At 48.0% G+C, this 16,271-nt stretch overlaps 1 protein-coding gene across 6 annotated transcripts in view; it reads right to left on the bottom strand.

Annotated features, from left to right (window-relative positions):
* Nucleotides 1-16,271, bottom strand: part of SGMS1 (sphingomyelin synthase 1) — a 96,680-nt gene that overhangs the window by 8,577 nt on the left and 71,832 nt on the right. For all 6 annotated transcript variants that reach the window (XM_017832711.1, XM_017832709.1, XM_017832708.1 and 3 more), the window contains one exon: nucleotides 4,496-5,319. In XM_017832711.1, the coding sequence (XP_017688200.1) occupies nucleotides 4,496-5,103 (608 nt within the window). In that variant the 5' untranslated portion in view covers nucleotides 5,104-5,319. The remainder of the gene's footprint in view (nucleotides 1-4,495; nucleotides 5,320-16,271) is intronic.

Raw genomic sequence — 16,271 nt, 5'->3', positions numbered from 1 at the left:
ATCACAAAATGGTCTGGGTTGGAAGGGATGTTAAAGCTTATGTTGTTCCACCCCTTGCCATGGGCAGGGACACCTCCCACTAGCCCAGGTTGCTCCAAGCCCCGTCCAACCTGGCCTTGGACACTTCCAGGGATCCAGGGGCAGCCACAGCTTCCCTGGGCAACCTGTGCCAGGGCCTCCCCACCCTCACAGGGAACAATTTCTTCCCAATATGCCATCTAACCCTGCCCCTGGCAGTGGAAAGCCATTTTCCCTTGTCTTGGCACTCCAGGCCCTTGGAAATAGTCACTCTCCATCTTTCTTGGAGGCTCCCTTCAGGCACTGCAATTCCTTTGCTGCTATTGTGTTCACTTTAAAAAAAATAGTATTCCTATCAAGCTGAGCTCTTTCAAAACTCAAAATTGGCCATCTTTTTAATTTTTAATAGCTTTTGGTAGAGTTATTAAACTGGAGAGCTCCACTCTTGGAGGAGGATGACTTTGCAGTGCCAGATGAATAACAACTTGAGTGCCTTGATTTATCAGAAAAGCATCAACTCTTACAGGGTAAACACATTTTGCACTGGAGTGCTCACTGCTCTAACACAGTATTCCATCTTTTTTCTTCTTTCCTCTGATGTAAACATGGACAAAGACTAGATTTAAAAATTACACTTAGTAATGTAGCTCCACAGACTGAAATTTAAGCATGGAAGGCACCAAGCTGTTGGGACGAGTTTTCTCCTCTGCAGAATTTTTCTCCTGGAAGGGTGATCCAGTGAAGGTCTCACACTTGTGCCTGGCTTTTACTACTTGAATCTGCTTCTTTCTTTATAACCATAAAGGCAAACAGGGGGGTTGGGGACTAAAGACTGAGCAGCACCATATTTTAAGAGCCTGAAAAAGTGGCAGCATTTTATCGAACACTGAACTTCTCTTTTTAATTAAAATTACCCACAAACCCATTCAATTTAGATGGATTTGGCATATTTCAGCTTGGGGAAATGTGAGAGTGCTCTGTACTGTAATACATATAAAAAAATGAATGTAAAAAGCCTCGTATTTCCCCTTCCTCAGAGGATTTGTGTGCGTGTGTGATTTAGAGCCAGTGATTACCGGCCCAGACAACTCTGTTCCAACTCTCCAGACCTCACCAGTGCACACGCTGCTTTCTCAGTCCCATGAGTGAATCAGATGTCAAGCATGGCCAAAATCCAGCGCTGTACTTCTCCCAGAACATCTGGGAATGCTTCCCAGAGAGGCTTGTTCTGCCTCAGCAGCCAGCCCGGACTCCTGGGGCTGCCCGTGGTAGCGAGTGCCCAGCCCAGACCTGCACACCCGTCCTGCTCCTGCTCCCTGGGCACAAACCAGCCCAACTCCCTGCCAGGGACAGCCTCAGAATCATGGGATCACAGAATGGTTGGGGTTGGAAGGCACCTTAAAGAACATCTTGCCATGGGCAAGTCCAGGGTGCTCCAACCTGGCCTTGGGCACTTCCAGGGATGGGGCAGTCACAGCTTCTCTGGGCACCCTGTGCCTGTCCCAGGGGCCATGGGAACCCCTGGTTAGCTGCACATACACACCCAACACCCCCCCACAATTTGGCCCCAGTTCTGCAGTCCCACAGAGGACATATCCCACAGGATCAAGCAATCCCTGGACTGAAGGAGGAGAACCTAAGTGATGAGTATCATGAATGACACATCTCTGTTGTCCTTCTTCATGGCTTGAGAGAACAGCAGGCTCAGCTTGGATGAAATCACTATCAGCAAATAATGGATCTGGTGGGATAAGCAACAGGAATTTCACTGCTTGGCAAAGAACAGTGTTTTAAAAAGCCTGAAACTGAAGCTGCCTGAAAGGTTCGACCCAGCCACTGGTTGCAATTCAACTCACAGGTCACAAAGCTGCTGCTTCACCAGTGACCCTGAGCTTGCAGGGGAGACATCCCTGACTGGTGTCTGTCACCTGAGCAGGGGAGCAGCCAGGGCTGCACATCTGACCTTCACATCAGAGGGGGAAAAAACTTAACCCTGACCCATCAGAGGCCAGAGAAGTGAGGAAGGTCCATCTGGCCTAATGCACTCCCTTTGGTCTTGACTTAAGTGTCAAAGGGAAGTGATAACCCGCACCACAGAAGTGATTCAGTTCTTTCTATAGCCCCAAATCACCACCCATTTGGTGGTTCACCATTCTAAGCCACCTCCTGTTCCTGGGAGCATCTCTCCTGTTCTTCCCCTCATGCTGCTTAGCCACAGCTTGGCCTTCTCAGACTTCAATACCTCTGCTCACGGATAGAAGATTTTTGGTGTCACGATGCATTAAATGGTGTCACAGAGCATTGTGTGACCACTCCACACACTGACCACCACTGATCAGCTATTCCAGGGCTGATACTGGGGATGGAAAGCTCTGTGACTCCCTGACACCTCCCCCTAACACCAGAAAAAGCCCCCTAAAAGGGGTTTCCCACAGCAGGAGGTTGGAATGGGATGATCTTTAAGGTCCCTTCCAACCCAAACCATTCTGTGTCTCTAAGTCAGGTAAAAAGGAACACATTAAAGCAAGTAGGGACGGGGTAGGGGGGGAACCTTCACATCTGTCAATGATACCAACATATGCACCTTACCATCAAACCCAACCCACACCTCACTGCTACAAAACCTCCATGGACCTCAAGAATTCTGGTGTTCTTCCCCTAAAGGCTCTGCTCAGCTCCATCACAGGGTGTCTGATCCTCACACCACCCATTAACCCCACACCTCTTTCTTGAGGGCAATCCCACATCACCTTCTCCAGGTGTTTCCCTCGGCTTTGCTCAGAGACCTCAAGGAATTAATGGTTCCCCACAGGCAGCTGGAGCAGCAGAAGAGGCTGGAATGCAGCTGGTAGCACTGCACCCACCAACAGGAGAGTGGTACTGAAGCTAGAACGTCCCTTCAAGGAGCTTTTAGAAGTGTATAACAGTTTAAAATTTTACCTGATAAAATAAAGATGAATAAACCATCACCTCAGCCTTGTGGATTAATCTGTCCCATTCCTACAGGAATCCACAGCTGTGTCACACATCCTGTCCCAGGCTAAAAATTCTCTCCTTTTAAGCCATCTGCACCTCATTAAATGGGTAAACCACCTGCTTGTGTTTAAGTTTTAATGTTTTGCTCCATTACAAGGGCAAGTGATTCACTGGCCACTGCTTTTATTTCTTTCAAAAAGGGAAATCTTTAATTCTAAGGCCATTCCCAAGCCCTGTGAACCGAAGGATCTTGTATTTTCACATGGTGGGGCCCAAATTATGTTCCCTCCTCAGTTTTCTACATAGAAGTCACCAAAAAGTCAGTGAACAGGTAGAGAATGAGATGTATTAGCAGAGGAGAAAAGAAGAGAAGCCCCTCTGGGCAACTGTGGGGCTGTGCTGGTGCCTGGCTGTGGAAAAGAAAGGTGTTATGCCACCTCTTACTGCTTAACCTGCCTGACTTTGAACACTTCATTTAGCACGAGGGTTTACATCAGACACTCGTGGTCAGGCAGCCCAAGGTGTGCATTTCCAGCTCTATAAATACCTTGCATTAAACATCCACGTGCTCTCTGAGGAGGGGAAGTGGCAGGTTAATATTCCACTGCAAGGCAAATTCACCCTTGCAACTGTGACCAGTATGAGCAAGAGGCTGGGACAAGCACTGAGACCTTCCAAATTCAGTGCAGATCTAGGCTTTTGCTTATTTTATGATTAGCTTTTGGACATCCCTTGTGTTTGATGTTACCTGCCCCACCCAACGGCAAGAAGAGAACGCACTTCAATGCTTTTTTCATGCAGCAATATTCAGGTGCACAGGCTAATCCCCCACCTGCTGCTTTTGTGCAGGAGTTTTAGGGTAGGGCTTCAGGTCAGGCAAAGCACAGAGACACTAAATCACAGAATATACACAGCTGGAAAGGATCCATACTATAATCAAGTTAAACTCCTGGCCCTGCTCAGGACACCCCAACAATCCCACCCTGTCCCTCAGAGCGTTGTCCAAACCCTCCTGGAGCTCTGGCAGCCTTGGGGCTGTGCCTACTGCCCTGGGGAGCCTGGTCAGTGCCAACCATCCTCTGGGAGAAGAACCTTTCCCTGAGATCCAACCTGACCCTGCCCTGGCACAGCTCCAGCCGTTCCCTCAGATCCTGGTTCGCAGCTGCCCTCACAACAGCGTGAGCTGTGCTCCTTCTAAACAAACAGAACAACCAACTGAGTTCAGAACATATTTCACCCAGTTCCTGGGCTTTTCACACATAAAAAGGGCTGCAGTTAGTTGTGCAGACAAGCACAACCAGGGGTATTGTTTAGTTTCTTAGGGAACAGTTGGATCGAACTTCTGCCTTTTGCACAAGCAGCTCGCACTGCACGGTACCTATTTCAGTTTTGGAAACCCAAATCAGAAGATCACAAGAAGCTTCACTTCACTTGGATGTAAACCAGCACCTCCCCTCCAAAAGCTGTCAGAAGCGCTCAGTTTTCTGAAGGTTTTACTTACTTGTACTTTAAGAGCAGCCACTGAACAAACCACAGTCCTACAAGGATCATGCCGTTGATTTCACAAATAGAAAAAGCCCATTGCACCCGATCAAAGCGATCAAAAAATGCATCCGGGAGGGGAGGCTGCACCTCCTTGGGAGGCACTCGTTCATGGACGACTGAGATAGTCACTGTGGTAAAGACGAAACAAGAAAGTGCATAAATAAAAGCCAGGAAAGTCTTGCCCCACTCCATGGGGTACTGCGAGCGCTCCGGCTCTGGCATGGGGATCTTTATCATCTCCTTCTTGAACCCGTTTGGCACCCCGTTGAGCTTCGCCTTGTTGCCGAAGCCGTTCTCGCCGCCGCCGCGGATGTGCCCGTTGGCGTGGCCGTTCTTGTGAGCCTCCATGTGGTGAGCCATTTTCAAAGTCTCGATCATGTGCAAAAGCCGCTGGCCGCTGTCGGAAGACACCCGGGACAGAGGCGTCCTCTTAAAGTCCTCCTCCGTCAGGTTGATGAGGTCCCGCCCGGTGAAGCCCCTCAGGGGCTCGCAGTACTCGGGCACCGCATTCTCCGTCAGCCAGCTGGTCACCTCCTCGGGTGACCACAGCACCACCTCTTTCATCTCGCCAGGCAGCCGGGGCACCGTCTGGCATGGATCTCACAGGGGGCAGCGCTCACTGCCACTCCAGAGCGCTGGGAAGCTCCTCCTTGGCTTCATCCTGTCCCAGGATCTGGCCGGAGGCGGGTGCCTGTCTCTAACCCGCCCACAGGAGCATCCGGGCGCCGTGGCAGAGCATAGGAGTCACTTCACTTCATATTCGTGTTGGCATTCTTCTTCCTGGGGAGGGGAAACACCCAAAAGAACTCGTTAGGACAGCGTTTTGTTGGCAGTGCAGGGACAAAGACAAAATTCCTGAAGAACACCTCGATTCTGCACGGAACAGACCAACTCATTTGAGCTCCAGCCTTGGACACACAGCACTGTCCTTCCCAGCTTTGCTACTGATTCCTTAAGAGCTTTAACACCACTTTGCAGCTGTGGGAAGACTCCTGCCTGCTCTGTAGTTGTTGCATTTTCCATTGCTATGCAGTTCTGGTCCATAACCAGCATCCAAACTCCTCTTACAATCCTCATACTCATGGATTTAAGGATCTACAGAGGGAATGTTCAGTATTATTCATGTCAGAAGCCTTTTCTCCCCCTCACAGACCAGTACCTTAATGCAATGTTTTGCACTAGTGATTGAACATGAAGCCTGGTTTTTGTTCTGCAAGGCAAAAACCACAAAATCCCAGAATGGTTTGGGCTGAAAAGGACCTTAGAGACCTCATTCCCACCCACTGCCATGGGCAGGGACACCTTCCCCTAGACCAGGTTTGCTCCAAGTCCTGTCCAACCTGGCCTTGAGCACTTCCAGGTGCCATATCTAATGTACCAGGTCATCAACACCCAAAAATGATGCAAGGATCTACTCTCTGGGCCAAAACACCAGCAGGAAAATCAGTGTCCAAACAGATTAGCCCAAAAATAAAGCATTTAGCTTTGCAGGTGTTTAGCAGCTCTTTGAGGTAGATTTTACTGTTTCCATGGTATAGTGCTACAATTCAAAGAATTGTTTTTTATCAGCTAAAAAAAGGAACCAGGAGGAAAATAAAACTTTAAAAGAAGAGATGAACTAGGTGAGAAACTTCTACACCCAGTGAATTACAAAAATAGCTTAGAGAAGCTGGTCACTTCCAATACAAAAGGTACAGGAAAACAGATGTTACTTCCTGAATTTTTGAGGCACAAGCAGCAAAAGAGGCTGTGGTCCCATGGCAGTGACCACCACCAGCAAACCCCCCACGTCTGAGACATTTATTCAACCAACCAACAAAAACTGGTCCTCCCCAGAGCAAAGAGAAGAGACCAGTGAACCCCCTGTCTCCAACCTGCCATCCCACAGACCACGTGTGAGAAAGAAAGTAACAGCATGGGAAAAAAAACACCTTATTTTGAAAAGTCACATCAAGCCTTTATCAGCTTCAAGAATATTTTTAGCCTCTTACAGGCTACCAAGTGTTTGTGTTTCATTGCAGAGAGCAAAGCTGTGACTGAGAAAAACCAAAATAATTTACTCTACTGGCAAGATTGGAGGTGAGGTGGTTCAGAACAGATACAGAGCTTTACTCCTGTACAAACATGACCACACTGCACACCAATGTGTTTTTTGATCTGCTGCCTCTGAACTCAGCAGGAAACACAGGGTGCAGTTTTCAACCTGTTTTTCCCTGGAATGAACCATGATAGTTGAGAAAAGAGCTCTGGAGGAAGGACTGGAAGTACTTTGAATAGGGCACCTCTCCCTTGCTGGGACATATTTAAATCTGTGGAGCAAATCAGGGATGGAGATGACTCTTCCACCTTGTGAATATCTGTGTTGTTTTAAAACAGAAGGGAAGATACAGCTCTATTTTCTTTCCTTTTTTTTCCTCAGTACCAAGAAGGCTTTCAGCCACAGATTGCTTCATTATTCAAGTTGTGTTTAGCAAATCAGTATTTAGTTACAGAGCTCTGAACATGGAAACAGGACTGAATTATGCATGGTAACCCACATTAGAAGCTCCTACAAGGCTGGCACTGAAGGAGAGCAGCTCGGCTCTCCACTGTGCCCATCTCTGTGTGCTCACTGTACTTGAGGTATCCCAGGGCACAAAAATTCCCAACTAATCCTAACAGACTTCTCCACAGGCTTCTTGTTTCCAAGGATGATGCCTCACAATGCTGTTAAAACCTAAGTTATTTATTTTTTAATGCTGTTACAACACCTGGGCTCCTGGTCTGCAGCAGGGCCTCAGCTTCCCATGCTGTTCCACGGCTCCACTGCTGCCTCTCCAAGTTGTGTGTTACAAACCCAGCCTGGCTTGGGCTGTCAGAGCACCCTGTGTACACCACGAGGGGGGGCAACATTAAACCTTTTCAACTCTAATCACTGGAGTGACTGAATCCCAGTTTCCAGGCAAACCCTGAACCATTATCCTCCCAACAAACTGGCTTTCTGTCCACTCCCTGACGACATTCTTAAGGACTCACAATCCCAAAGATACAGGGCAAAGGGCTTCATCCATCACTGCTTAGGAGCCTGTAGCCAACCTTCAAACTACATCTCAACAGGCAGGAAAGGTGTGGACTGGGCAGTAGGAAAAATGTCTTCACTGAAAGGCTTGTCCAGCCCTGGTGGCATTAAAAGATGTGTGGATGTGGTACTTGGGGACTGTGTTTTAAACTCACCACCAGCGATGCTATTTAAGGTACCACATGAAGAATAAAGACTGCTTGACTCCAACTTCTGTAACTTCATGGATTATGAAACATAAATCTATCTCCTAAGAGTCTTAAAAACAAGAAATCCCATCTCATAGGCAGAGGCACAGACATCCAGCCCACCTCGTGCTGGATGGATGGACAGATGGATGGAAGAGGGTGGTGAGGGGTTCACCAAGGAGCTACTGAGCACAAAGTTCAGTCCTCAGGGCTGACATTTCTGGGAGCACGAGCCAGGTGCAATCCCAGCCCGCTGCTCTCACACCACCAGCGTGTAAATCACTATCAAGCACCTTTTGTAAAAGCAGAGTAACTGATACTCACGGGAGGAAGGCTCAGAGGAAAGACAATACTCTGTGCCAAGGACACAGGCCACAGAGTTGTTTTCATTGAGAGTTAAAATGAGGAAAACCAACTAGAATTTCTAACATCACCTACCACTCAAGCCTCTGTTTCACAGCCTGTCCAATGGAGGAGGAACAGGCGAAAAAGCTTCTTTACGAAACACCTTCCAGCTTGTCACATTAAAAATTCCTTGTTCCCTATGGTGTATCTGTGACAGCTTGATCAGGTAAGGTTTGCAGAAACCATACAGGAGACTAACAACCCTCACTGACCCCCCTGTTGCCACAAAAGGTCTCATCCTCTCCACAAAAGGTCAGGACCAGCATCGGCTGCTGCCAGGCCACGTCCATGGGCTCAGCTCCATCCCACAAGGACGGGCACACACAAGCCTCCCCAGCTCTGACATGAGCTCTTTAGGTTGGGCCAGGCCACTGACACACTCCCTCCATCTGCAGCAGAGCTGCTTCATTAAGGAATTATAAATAACAATGTGATTACCACAATAATGCCAACTGCACTATGATAATGATGCCGTGTAAAACCGGTATCTCAAAATACCCGGCACAAGACCCGGCAGGATGAAACAACCTCATCAAGGGCTCCAGGTCCCACCTCCTCCTGTTTACATGACCTTTTTCCCCCCTTGTTCCCAGCAAACACTCAAGTGCTAACTCAAAACATCAGGAGTAATTGCCACTACCACTTCAATCTGCACGTCTGTGGTTCTAACCCCATGACCACGGCAGCTGGAACAAGGATTTGAGAGGGCACTAACTATACACAACCTTGGCTATCAAGACCTGTTCTCTTTTGCACTGCTTTGCAGAGGTGCTGTTGGGCACAAGGGCTGAGTGTGGGAGCGACCAACTCATTGGTTAAAGGGCGAGATAATCAGCCACAAAATCATCAGCTGGTTACACCTCCACACTTAGAATCATGGAGTGGTTTGGGTTGGAAGGGACCTTAGACATCATCTTGTTCCAACCCCTGCCATGGGCAGGGACACCTTCCACTAGCCCAGGTTGCTCCAAGCCCCGTCCAACCTGGCCTTGGACACTTCCAGGGATCCAGGGGCAGCCACAGCTTCTCTGGGCAATCTGTGCAGGGCCTCACCACCCTCACAGGGAACAATTCTTTCTCAATATCCCATCTCTCCCTACCCTCTGGCAGTGGGAAGCCATTCCCCCTTGTTTTGTCTCTCCATCCCTTGTACCAGTCCCTCTCCAGCTCTCCTGGAGCCCCTTTAGGCCCTGGGAGGGGCTGAGAACAAGACCCAGGTTTGGGGTGTTCTTGCAAGTAAAAAGCATTAAGTCTTGCAGTTAATACCGATAAGAGAAAAACACATTCAGCAGCAAAAAAAAGACCCCCAAAACCAGTCTGCCCACCTCCAAACTCCTCCTTAAACACTTTGAAACTCGACTGAAGAAAACCAAAGTCCTCCCAAATCAAATCTCGCCTTCCTTTTACTCTCTAAGCTTTGCTGCCAAGGCAACAGTCACTATAGAAATCAGTAAAATCCTCAGCCATTTCAGCAGCTCCTCACCAGGAGCCAGGGAGATTTTCCAGTCCTTCCAGAGGCAGTGGGTGTGTTTCACTTGCAACCCTGAGCGTCCTTCCCAAACACCCTAGGAAAAGTTGAGATGATCCCACCACCAGTGAACAACAGAGTTCAAATGAGCAAGGTCCAGGGACAGGCACAGATGGGAGACACAACAGTGACCTTTTGTGTTTGGAAAACAGACCCTGAGATTTACACTGATTACATGTGCACACAAATAACCAGGAGAAATCCAACTGCTGTAAGGATTGGAGGACTTAATGCTTTATAAACCAACCCACAAGGGAATTCCCCAACCCCACTGGTGAGCAGGAGTTACACAGGGGCTCGTCCTGCCTTTTTACAGCACAAAAACTGTAACAGCAGGGTCTGAGTCACTGCTACAGTCACCTCCTCTACAGACATTTTATCATCATCAACAATAACACTGACACCTCAATAACTGGACGTCCTGTCCTGGACAAGCACCTCTGCACACCAGTGTGTGAGGAAAGGGCGATGCCTGCCACAAATTATGTGCTGGACAGCACTAATGAGCTCTCAAGCACTGTTTCCCTCTCTCCAGGGCAGCCTTGCCACCAAACCAGGATCAATCACCCCTTACAAGGGACTGCTGGCACTCTAAAGCGTGCCAGGAAAGTTGATTTTGTACTGTAAATACAAACACATGCAAATATATAACAGCTGTAAGTATAAAATCGAAGCACAGGTGGGCTCGTGAGTCACACAGAGCTCCGGGAAAGGTTACCAAGGTCGTCCTCAGATGGAAAACATTGTCCTGAGGACACCAAGTCAGAGCAAGTGGAGTTACTACTACGAAAAGAGAGGCTGGGATCAATATGCAAAGCAACACCCACATACCCTGAGCAGCTACTTACGTAGCTTCAGAGAGAAAAAAAAAAACCTGCCTGTATACTACATAAATCCCCGAGCAGCCCATTTTTTTCCAAATTACTTTATACCAAGCAGGAAAAGAACTCTCACTGTGTATTTCCTATCCTAATTTAATAAAAAGAAAAATCCACTCACGGGCCGAGATCTCGGTTTAACATCATAACCCAAGCCCAGAGTTCAGCAGCGAGGATTTAAAAATAAAAGGGCTTGTAGCACATTTGAATAACCAAACAGCTCATCTCCAGATGGGAACCACCACCAGGGAGTATCACCATCACAGAAGTGTCTACGGGGATGTGCACGGTGATCCAGACCCCTTCTTCCTCCAAACCCGATGAAGCCTCATCCCTTTGCTTCTTCAGGAAGTCGAGGGAGGTGGTTCTGCCCCTTTACTCCGCTCTCATGAGACCCCAGTGGAGCTTGGAGCTACCTGGTCTGGTGGAAGGTGTCCCTGCCCATGGAAGGGGCTGGAATGAGATGATCTCTAAGGTTCTTCCAACCCAAACCATTCTGTGATTCTATAATTCGAAGCCCTACATATCTCTGCTCAGCCTTCTTCCTCTCCCTTTCTCCTTGTGGTTGGAAGTAGTGATGGAAACCAGCAAACACTCACAGGAGGCTTCACCCAACCAGGAGCAGTTGCTAAGCAGGGCTTTTGTTTCCATAGTACGGAAATCCTGCTTCCAGTGATATGGGGATGGAAAGGACGGGGTGGGGAGGGCAGGGCCTGCCTCCAGTTTAAGTTCCAAACAATTATTTCACACTGGGAAGTCTCCTCAAATGCAGGAAGGAGAGCCAGGCACCAGGCCCAGAGCCCGTGCTGGCACCCATGGGCACAGCCATGGCCCTTCTGCCCAGGGCAGGGGTAACCTAAGCACTCATCTCCTTTTGTACTTCATTCCACAATCCTAATGGCTCAATCCTTAAGTAATTTATCACCTGCAGCACAAGTGGGACCGATACCAGCTTATTTTTCAACACCTGCAACAAGAAACCCACCTTCCACATTCCGCCCCCAAACACAAAGGGGTGCGTGAAAACATTAACAGACCATCACAAATCCTTAAACATGAGGTAAGATGGGACATGAGGAAAAATCTTCCCTGTGAGGGTGGGGAGGCCCTGGCACAGGCTGCCCAGAGAAGCTGTGGCTGCCCCATCCCTGGAAGTGTCCAAGGCCAGGTTGGACTTGGTTTGGAGCAACCTGGGCTAGTGGAAGGTGCCCCTGCCCATGGCAGGGGGTGGAATGAGAACTCCAAGGTTTCTTCCAACCCAAACCAGTCTGATTTTGAGTAATCTGCTTAGACACCAGGATTTTTATCTCTCCAGCAGCTTTCTACAGCAAGATCAACCTCCCCCCACCCTCCTGGTCACAAACAAAAGCCCCCACGGGCACCACCACTCGTGCCACGCTCAAACCTTGCCCATCTGGGTCCTGGCCTGGAGCAACCCTGAGTGTTCCCGGGCTCTGTGCTCAGGCAGCAGCAAGCTCTGGCCGCCGTCTCCAACACAGCCAAACACACATCTGTGTGATGCCTCAGGATCTGGGTCAGCCAGAGATAGGGAAGAGCTGGAAACAGAGCCCCGTGTCCTCGTGCAACCTCCGAGCTAACGCCGTTACTGAAGAGCACAGAGAGATATTTGCCTTCCTCTCGAGACTACCCAAACGTCCTCACATTTATACACAAACAGCAAAAGATCTCCAAAGGAAAACAAATTAAGCTCAAAAAAAAAAAAAAGGTAGAAAAAGCAGGGTTTTTTCCCCTACAGGATGGAAACAGGAAAAAAAAGGAGAGATTATATGTCTGCGACGTGTTCCGTATTTTAACGCAGTGCAGGTGCTTGGGGGGGTTTTGTGAGGTTTTTTTACCTACAGTGACTACCTGGAAGTTGTTTATTGTTAGAAAGTCATACTTGTGGTGAACCTCTGGGAATGTAAGTGGTAGCACAAATTTAAAATAAAAAAAAAGTAATGGAAACAGGAAGGGAAGTTACGCTCAAGGAAACTGAGAAGAGTCTTGTGACTGATGGTAACATGGCTCTAAAATGCAGACTCCAGCAAAATTTCCCAAGCCAGCCATGCAGATTAGGAAAAGGAAAGCTGGCAGAAACCACAGCGAAAACAGAGCCTCACTGAAGGCTTAAATCAAGTATTTGTCATAGTTTTTAAAATTTGGGTTTGTTACTGGATATGTATTAGACAGTAGCCAGACCACAACAGTTGCTTCCTCCAAACTATCTTTCCCAGAGTTACAAGTAAAGGAGAAGAAAACTAAGTTTACACACTGAATCTCAGCCTAGAATAATATTTCCATATTTCATTAGCAATATAAATATTTTATTTCAAATATCCTACTTTTGAAGCCCAATACATCAGACCCAGATCAAAAAGACTCCAAGCCTCAAGAACTGTAATATAAATATCTGTAGATCCTCACGCATGATGCTGTCCTCTGCACTTCAGCTGCTACTATTCCTAAACCCACCCAAAAGACCATCAATATTATTCATGTTCAATGCTGTTCCTCTTGGAAAACAAAACAAACCCTGTGTTTGTCTTTATTAATTTAGTTTCATGAAACACACACTGGTTTGAAAGGCACATCACAAATAGTCAAGATTATTTCTGGTGCAAATAGTTCAAATTTTTGAGCATTGAACAGTCCTCCTCTCTCCAGCAATAACCTGTTCAGAGTTGTACTGTAAATCAAATATGTCTCTGAAATAGATCTGCATGAAGGAGACTCTTATTGCAGAGTTGGTCTAGAAAAATTAGAAACCCAGGAAAGGATAGAAAAAGTGAAAAAAGAAAACCAACCCTAAACAACTTCGATTGCCAACACATTACAGGCGTACAATCCACACGATGGGAATTCGTCTGACTAGAGCCAGACCTCCTGACAATTGAGATGGGCTGCCCTGGCATCTTCCCTTCTGGGGATAATGCTCCAAGCGGGAAAAATCCCCTCAGTTTGCCAAACTCCAGCCACCTTCCTTCCTCCCCATCACACGGGTGCCAAATCCCTGTGTTTGCACTGGAGATCTGCCACCGTTGGCCCCGATGGCAAAAACACGCTCCAGCAAAATCCACCGCGGCTGGAGACACGAACCCTCCCCCTCCCCAGTGCAGCCATCCAGGAGCTCCTTCCTCGACAGCAAGAGGGCCAGAAGGAGAATGCCAAACAACTCTGCTCCCTACTCTAAGGGTCCCCATTTTTTGCCTTTTATAGGTAACTTTGTGGTTGCAGCCTGGTGTTTTGGGACTGCTGATGCCGCCGCCGAAGGTGACACTTTGATGCCGCCACAAGCTCCAAATTTCAGAATTTGGACTCCAGAAACCCAAGATATTCCTTCCCCCAGTGCTGACAAGTAGTTTTATCTCTGTATCAGGCCCCAGATTATAGAGTCACTGACTATTCCCACTCAGCTGCTCCCCATCTACGTCAGATGTGACGTCCCTGCCACCGATGACCCTGTGACACCAGCAAATCCTGCTTAAATCTTGCTGCTGACAACAACTGGGCATTGCACCACCAAGGAACAGATATACACAAGTGTTCTCCCTGAAACATGAGGCATTCCTAACATTTTTAATTGATACATACTCTAAGATCACAAAACAACACGAAAAACGTGCTTGGTTCCACACTGACCGTGTGTATTACCAGGTATGGGTGACACAAGCCACGAGCAGAATCACTTGAAGTCATTTACAGTGTGTTCAAAGTCTGCAAAATATGTTTTTAACATTCCTCTCAGCTCAACGTTATGATCGATTACATTCACAAATAAGGAGAAATAAGGAAAGATAAGAAACTCTGATCTTGCTATCTAACTGTTCTGGAAATTATGAATATTTCAATAACCACTTCAAAGCCTCAGAAGTAAGTTCCTCCTGCAGACACATCCAATTACCTCTAAATTTTTTTTCTAGCATAGGAGATGTGTCTGTGTCACACTGTCCCAACATCTTTATGGAGATGTCCATCAGCCACCCAGTTATGATCCCAGGGAGAATCTCTGGCACGGGGGCTCTCAGCCATCCCTTCTCCTGCAGGCAGGGCCTCCACTATCTGGCACACTGAACATGAAAGACTGGCTGGCTGTGTAACAGATTCACATGCTGAACTGGTAGGATTTGAGCACATCAATCAAATCAGTTCAGAAAGTAACCTGAAATTCCAGCCAAACAAGAGAATCTCAGCTGCAGGTACTGGGTAAGTCCAACCAGCTTGTGCTCACACCATGGAATTTAAGCTACAGTTAAAGATAGAATCACAATCACAGAACGGTTTGGGTTGGAAGGGATCTTAAAGCTCATCCCATTCCACCCCCTGCCATGGGCAGGGACACCTCCCACTAGCCCAGGTTGCTCCAAGTCCTGTCCAACCTGGCCTTGGACACTTCAGGGATCCAGGCGCAGCCACAGCTTCTCTGGGCAACCTGTGCCAGGGCCTCCCCACCCTCACAGGGAAGTATTTCTTCCCAATATCCCACCTAACCCTGCCCTCTGTCAACTTTAAACAAGAACAGTATTTCCCCTTACAACCCCCCCACCCAGGGAACGCTGTCATCCACTCCTTCCCACAGCCCAGAAAACTGCTGCAAAGCGACTCGAAACACAGAGCAAAGCTCAGGCAGCAGTTTGTTCACCCTTCACAACCAGAAATAATTAAAAATACTTAAATCAGACGCCTCCTGAGATGGTTGGTCATGCAATACCTCTTCTCCTGCCACAGAAGGGATAGAGGGATGTCCAGCTGACACAGCATGAGGGCACAGCCTCCAGCAAACTTCACTTACCAGTCTAAACATCTTCTTTTAACTAAAGGAAGGCAAACCGAGCGTTACACTACAAACTGGCTGATGCACTCCTCAGAGTCTGTGCTTCCTTTCGTTAAACTGCACATTAGGCAGGAGGAATTTACAGCTTGTAGCACCTCATGTCATTCCCTTGATCCACCCCATGGAAGTGTCCACGGCCACGGGTCCTTTATCGAGCACGTAACAAGCGCAGCTCCCTGCAGGGAACCAGCCACACGCTGCTCACTGCAAACACCTCCAACTGCTTAGATAATTTCAGTTGGCTTAGAGATTGAGAAGCCACTTCCAGCCTTGGGAAAACAATTTTAAAAAATCAGCATTCCAGCCTGGGAAGTCGACATGGGAATTAACCATTTAATTGACTAAGGGGTGCCTGTCGCGTTGGGATGACCGCTGAGCTCCTGCCTGCAAAAACAAGGCTGGGTTTCATGGCTGCTGTTACACAAACAGTTAACTGCAATAAGGAGGTGCCTGTTACAGCAGAGAGAACTGCAGGAGCCCAGTGGCACAGTTCTCCTTCCAGCCACACAAAGAGGAACCCAAACAAATAAACCTCCGTCCCTTGTGTGGCAGAAGCACCGCATGACCAACCAGCTCAAGAGGCACGTGGCTTAAGTATTTCTCATTATTTGTGGTGGTTAAGCGTGAACCAGAAGAGAGGGATAGAGAGGAGGAAAGATTTAAATCTGCAGTCACGTAGCTTTCTGCAAGCAGATGGGTGAAGCTCAGATTAGCAGGGTATTAAGGAGAGCAAGGCAGGGACGCCGATGAGGTGCCGCTCGAAAATAGCCCAACGCTGACCTGTCTCCTGTCCCAGATGGATCAGTGCTGGCCATGAAGTCATGGCTCTGCTGACTGGTGGGGA

Source organism: Lepidothrix coronata, unplaced genomic scaffold, assembly GCF_001604755.1.
Source record: "Lepidothrix coronata isolate B3197 unplaced genomic scaffold, Lepidothrix_coronata-1.0 Scaffold204, whole genome shotgun sequence".
In the NCBI taxonomy this organism is placed as follows: domain Eukaryota; kingdom Metazoa; phylum Chordata; class Aves; order Passeriformes; family Pipridae; genus Lepidothrix; species Lepidothrix coronata.
The sequence above is the reverse complement of the archived record's forward strand: the minus strand, read 5'-3'. Positions and strand labels throughout refer to the sequence as shown.